The sequence below is a fragment of the Denticeps clupeoides genome, chromosome 16, assembly GCF_900700375.1.
Source record: "Denticeps clupeoides chromosome 16, fDenClu1.1, whole genome shotgun sequence".
Lineage (NCBI taxonomy): Eukaryota > Metazoa > Chordata > Actinopteri > Clupeiformes > Denticipitidae > Denticeps > Denticeps clupeoides.
Window position 1 is genome coordinate 1,311,814 of NC_041722.1, and position 7,046 is coordinate 1,318,859.

Here is a 7,046-nt window from a genome sequence, read left to right on the forward strand (position 1 = left end):
AGGTGGCCCGTGTTACTGGAACAAAAAAAAAAATCATACATTCATAAACGTATATTTACATACATGCATTAACACATGCACATCACTACATATGTCTTTTCTGTACGCAATGTGTAAGCGCTGCTCTTTACAATCATCCAGGAAGAGTTACGACCTACAGTTGTACACCTACACCCTCCCCTCAGCCTGTGCCAACCAACTCCTGGTTAGTTTTTTTTTTTTTTTTTAAAAGAGACACTGAACCCCCAGGAAATGTCCCATTCAATATAAGCTTGGCAGACACGGATTGAAAGAATGCCTGATCTTTCATCCCACTTTACTACGGATGCCTGAGGCAGAGGTGGGATGACCAGTCTATTGGTGCCCTGGCGCTGTTGTGGGAGATTCACCTGATCTGCTAATGTGAGAATACAAACTAAGCTGTAGTGTTGAGTGGCATGGAGACCATTTTCTGCTATGAGAAGATTATTAATGAAAATAAATAATTTTTATTTAACTTTGTGGTGTGGTGGTGTTCTATTGGTCCACTAGGTTTTAAAAGTGCCCACAATTGCTGATTTTAAATAAGTGAAGTGATTGTCATTGTGATACACTGCAGCACAGCACACGGTGCACACAACCAAATGAGTCCTCTGCTTTTAACCCATCACCCATAGTGAGCAGTGGGTAGCAATGACAGGTCCCTGGGGAGCAGTGTGTGGGGACGATGCTTTGCTCAGTGGCATCTCAGCTGCACCTTGGTGGTTCGGGATTTGAACAGACAACCTTCTGATTACGGGGCCGCTTCCTTAACCACTAGGTCACCAAATATTGTTACCATTTGTGGAATCTTTTGCATTTTAAAATCATAATAAATGAAGCACAGAATACATGTGTACTTCATGAAGGTTTAATAAGTACCCTGGAAACTCCCAGCAACGTTCCATGCAGTATAGAGTAACAAGTACATTGCTTTTTCATATGTCTAATACCACTCAATAAAAATAAGATGTCAGCCTAATTAAGGCCTGTCTGTCAGTCTCAGAGCAGTTGAAACTAGCTGACAGTCTATCACTTGCCACTGTCAACAGTATTGCTTAGCCTTGTTCAGCCTTGATCTACCAGGAGTTTTCACAGGTCAACATGTAATCATGTCTCCATAGACAGCCTGGCACAGTTTTATCAAGTTAAATCTAAGTGAGTATCTGGATGCAAATTGTGAAAGTTATTAGTTTGTATGTTACTAGAATTTATTTGTTATTTAGAGGACTGAATTTCTGACTTCTTAAATTAAGCTAAAATTCATGATTGTCTCAACATGACTTCTAGTTTACTTTAACCCACTTCATTTTAGGGCCTGGACAATAAAGTAACACAAACACATTCACTATCCATGGAATATGCATACCTTTACTGTTCAAGACAAACTTTAGAGTGGCTTTGACAGGCAAATCATTTACTGAGAAAAATAAGCTACCAGCAATATTGATTGGCTTTTGATTTTGCATTCAGAGTTGCTTGATATTAAGCAACTGTGGTACTGCTGAACAATGATACTGCTTAAATATGTTGGGTGGGGTTGCTTTTGAAATCTGGACACAGATGTCTCTTCTTATCATGTTTTCACATGAAAAATTCAGATGATATCAGCTGGATCTACAGCTAACACCAGGCACCACAAAATGTCACAAATTACATCTTGGCAGGTTTTAATCACGAAATGTAATAGTTTGTTCATAGATCAATGGCACTTGTTGGTGTTTAAACAAGGAAAAGTACATTGACAACCTTTGTGCCCTTTAGAGAGTATAAAGCTAAAACCAGTGACATTCGTATATCTGGTACACAGCATGTCTATATAAAGAATTGACTGCAAAATATGATATTTACAACAAGCAATACTGACAAGCGGTTTAGGAAGTACATTAAACAATGTGCTTTTGGTTGTATGATGTGTGAATGGCTTGACTGAACACCCATATCATATAATAACTATCTGCATGTGGAGACAAACTGCAGCGGTTAATCATTTTTACCCAACAAGCTCACTTTGACATTCCTGACTTCTAGTTTAGTTATTTGTGTAACCAAAATATTGTGTGTTAGGGAAAGGCAATGGCTGAACAGTTGGTGTTGATATCTGTCTTGGGTGATGGGATCAGAACTGACAGATGAGACAATATGACAGTTAACTTGTCTTCTTCTAACTGAAAAATGTGCGCCTAATAAAACAAAGGATTTGTGGTCAAGTGGTAGTCGTTCCATTTACATTTTGTACCGTTTTGTGATCAATCACCCAAGATGGATTTTAAAATGCCAAGAAAAAAAGTGATTGTAATTAAATGTTATTTTGTAACCATTCAGCCAAATTTGAAGGATTATGAAAATTGGGAAGTTTTTTAAATGCCTTTACAACTACAAGCTAAAAATTGTATTCTTTTAAAAAACAGAAAGTGATTATGAAACACGAAAATGTGTCCTCTGCCTTTGGCAGATCGGGATTTGAACCTGCAACGTTCTGATTATGGGGCTGCTTCCTTAACCGTTAGGCCACCACTGCCCATCATTCTGGATCTACCAGTTTATTGGACCACTACAGCAATACATATTTGAGCTACAAGAATTGGAATTTTCTAAACATATCAAAGTGGGGAGATTTGCCAGAAACATTGAAAGTTGCCACAGCACATCACAACACCGGCATGAGGAATGGACGGTTTCTCCTGTAAATATGAAAGTGTAGCAAGCTAGCAAACTGTCTGATTTAACAACTGGTCTAATAATAATGATGATCTAGGTTTTATAGTCAGAAAGTGAACCATTAGTTTCTTCTAATGTATTCTGCTAAATCCTATTTCAGCTTTGTGGCTCGACTGCTACATTAGGTCCATGGAGGTATAAACCTGCAAAAAAATGTATCTGTTGGTCAAGTTCCCTCAATGAAAAATTTAAACAAGATGGAAATGGTATGAATGATTTAGGGGTTTGAGTAATGATGGCTGTTTTGATGGCTAAAAAGCATCCTTGTGTTTGTCCTCTCATTTCTCTCCCTTGATTTTTTTTTATAATATTTGCATCCACTTTTGAAATCTAAAACTTCCTCCAGATCTGATCTATGAATCTATGACCATAAAGCATAAACATTCCAAAGATTAAAAAAAAGAGTGTGCTAATCATTAACACCTCTGGAATATGTGTTTTGCTGCTGTATAAACATTGGCACCGTGATAGCCTTACATTGGCCTTAATGAGTACTGCCCATACTTCCATACTCAGGAGATGAGTTCTTGGAGCTGAGTGTCGTCCAGCTCATTGACCTCAACAATGTAGTCAAGGTGTTGCAGGTAGCTTTGCTCATCCTGCATGAAGTGAGGAATGCGGGTTTTATGGAGGACTGCCTGATGTCGTAGCTTCTCCACATCCTCATATGAAACCTGCAGAATAATTTTATTAATCATTCCATTTCCATTGTTAGCTGGTAGAACAGTGGAGCTGTGTGGAGTGTGGAGCTAACCTTGCCTAGTGAGGTCAGCATCTTGAAGTCAATATTCCTCCGGTGGCGCAAAATCCTGAGGATTCCATCAAGGTACACCTGATCTTTACTAAAGCAGCCTGGTGAGTACAGCCACATTACAACATAAACAAGGAAAATATTTAGAGTTTGGCACCATCACTACAGAAGAATGGTTTCTGGGTAATTATAACAAAATCATCTGCACATGGAAAAACACCTGTATCATATAATTTCAGGGCAGGGGTCTTGTTTATAACTGTTGTGTGGGCACAAAACAGGACCTAAAGATGCGTAGGTCTCTTCTTACGCATACGTTGCGATCTATAGAAAAAAATCTTGATGGAAAAATGTGCGCATATATAATAAAACATAATTCTAATTGTTAATTTAATTTATGCACCACAGCTGTTGAAATGCAAATTGATTTATTTACGCAAATAGAAAATGTGCATGTACATTCTATAAATCTTGTATAATTCTTGGGGCAGTGGTGGCCTAGCGGGGCAGTGGTGGCCTAGCGATTAAGGAAGCGGCCCCGTAATTAGAAGGTTGCCGGTTCTAATACCATATCTGCCAAGGTGCCGCTGATGTGCCACTGAGCAAAGCACTGTCCCCACACACTGCTCCCCGGGCACCTGTCATGGCTGCCCACTGCTCACTCAGGGTAATGGGTTAAATGCAGAGGACAAATTTCACTGTGTGCACCGTGTGCTGTGCTGCTGTGTATCACTTTACTTTGTAGTAATTCTTGGCCTGAGCTCTATCCTTTTAGTCATGCTTGGGTCCGATCGCACAGTAAATGATTGGTCAGCAAACACAAATTTATGGGCTATAGTAGATTTATTTCGGTGATTGGTAAAAGTATTGTAGCATTTGCAGCCAATCGGGCTGGGCTTACATATGGCTGCCTCTGGGGGTAGCGAGGCGAGGTTCTACCCACCGTTAGGGTAAGTGTTGGGCGAGTAATCAGAAGTAAAAGCTTAGTGTTTTATCTACTTAAAATGCATCTTGGTGCTGCAATGCATCTTGGTGCACCTTGGTCCTCCCTTTCATCAACCTTCACTACATTATGACTGAAACGACAGGGAGGAAAGTTATTTATAGTGGAAAATTAAATGCCTTTTGTACCCCCCTCCCTCTTTTTAAGTTTCGCCATATGCACCACCGCCTCTTTTGGTATTTTTTTTTGCGCACCACGTCCAGCACGTTTTGCTTTGTTTAGTATCACTTCTGGTGTCGGTTCTTCTGCTTCTGACATGTTTCTTTAAAACTGTGGAATGATAAACATGGTAACATCTAGCTTATTGTTTAAAGGAAAGTGAAAGAAAGTGAAGTGATTATCATATACTGCAGCACAGCACACAACCAAATGTGTTCTCTGCTTTTAACCCATCATGGTGAGCAGTGGGCAGCAATGACAGGAGCTGGGGGAGCAGTGTGTGGGGGGAGACGGTGCTTTGCTCAGTGGCACCTTGGCGAATCAGAAAAAAACAGTTACTACTGTACTACTGTAAAACACTGCAGGTTTTGCGTTATATTGATGACTTTTGTAAGGGTGTTCACAAATATATACAGTGATTTGTAAATGCAGATTTTCAGTTTGTGAATAAATACCCTGCCCTGACATTTGTGAATCACATTTTTTTTTGAGTCGAGAAATGCATTTGTGAACATTGTTACATTTATTTTTAAGTTCTGAAATATATTTGTGAATCTTGTTACATTTATTACTAAGTCATGAAATATATTTGTGAATGGTGTTATATTTATTCATGAATTTTTAAACTAAACTATGTCCATATCCGGGCAGCAGTGCTTGGAAGACCAGTGGAATATATACCTGGTTTTGAGGTATCTGTCTGGCCACGCTTGGCACGGAGGCAGTACTCCCATCGTACAGCAGGATCCTGGACGAAGTGGCCAATATGGTGAAACAGCTGACTAAAGCTCATGCTGGTGGCATGGTAAACAGTGTAGTATAAGAGTGCTGCTCGCCATAGGTATGGCTGTTTTCGTAAAACACACTATGTAAACTGGCCAGTCCTTCCTCTGTGGGGTTCGCAGGCTTCAGGCCGAACTGCTTTCTCCCAGCAGTGGTGCTCCATGGTTGCTGATTGTTGTTGACACCTCGCAGATAGTGAGTACCTACAGAAAACAGGCTGTGACTAAATGCAAGGTATGGCAGACATAACACAATCTGTAGACCTGTTTGGAACATAATCTGTTATAATCTGTTACCCAATAGACTACTACCACCCTAACCCTAATTAGCTGAAAATTGATCAATCTTTATTGTACACATTATCTTTAAAATATCCTTGCATGCTAATTTAAAGGTAATTACCTTCTGAATACTTTTTATTAAATGAGCAAATATTAAAACAGTAGTCTGAATTTTTAATAAATAGATGTTATTCCTTGAGTTGTACCAGGCATGTGCAAGTAGGCCTGCATATTAAAGTTATGACTAGATAAAGCTCCAGAAAAAAAAGTAGATTGCTTAGAGGCCGGACAACAATGGGAACAGGGACACAGCTGTCAGAAGACCTAACAAAAATTAATATTTTCATTGAGCTGATGCGGTATAAAAATAATCTGTCTAGGCATTTAGGGATACCCATACCAACAGTACCAACCATAAATGGAAGAATCATGGACACATTTAGACTCTACAAAAAATACTGAAAAGAGACACAATAATCCACAACAAAAAGCAGGAGCCTGAAAAAAAGTTTAGCCCATTGAGACAAACTGTATGTGATTATGGGCTATATAAGAAATAATGTTGTGTTGTTGTTAAGAAAAAAAGTCCACATCTTTACTATAGGTGTTTTTGGCGGCCTTTGTTAGTTTTAGTCTAGTCTTTGTGTCAAGCTGTTATTTTAGTTATTATTAGTCTTAGTCACGTTCATACTCATTTAAGTCTATTCAAGTACCAGTCAACTAAAACTGAGCATTTGTGTGTAATTTTTGTGAGAATTATCTATTTAACCTAATCAATATATACAACAATCTAGTACAACCGACAAAAGCAAACTTTTCTTTTTTGTTCTTTTAGTTTTTCTTTTAGAATGTCTTAGACATTCTTTCACTTAAATAAATCAATCGCAAATTTAAAATACTTAGAAAGAAATACAAAAAATATTAATACAAAAAAAAAAGACCACCCACAGGCTAATTAGACAGAGGGCTGTCATGTTTTGAAGTGAAAGTGATTGTCACAGGTCACACACCACAGCACACCACAGTCTCTGCATTTAATGCCAGGTGATTATTGAGCAGTGTGTGGGGACGGTACCTTGCTTAGTGGCACCTTGGAATTCAGACTGGCAACCTTCCGATTTCAGGTTTTTTTCTTATCCGCTAGGCCAACCACATAAATACAGGTAAAAGCGACGTTACACTAAACCCCACCCCACTGCCCTGCTGTGGCCTCAGGTGTTTTAATTAATAATTTTAGTGTTGTTGTTAGTAATTGCTTAGACTTGTGGAAGAAAGGATTTGATACATGGCACAGAAATTTCAATAAATCTAGTAAGTCTATTTTGAGAGA

At 38.8% G+C, this 7,046-nt stretch overlaps 1 protein-coding gene across 1 annotated transcript in view; it reads right to left on the reverse strand.

The window, feature by feature from the left end:
• Positions 1 to 698: 698 nt before the first annotated feature.
• Positions 699 to 7,046, reverse strand: part of kiaa0895l — a 10,566-nt gene continuing 4,218 nt past the window's right edge. Inside the window, 4 exon segments of the mRNA XM_028955688.1 lie at positions 699 to 3,413; positions 3,494 to 3,591; positions 5,334 to 5,513; positions 5,516 to 5,638. Of these exon segments, the coding sequence (XP_028811521.1) occupies positions 3,252 to 3,413; positions 3,494 to 3,591; positions 5,334 to 5,513; positions 5,516 to 5,638 (563 nt within the window). The 3' untranslated portion in view covers positions 699 to 3,251.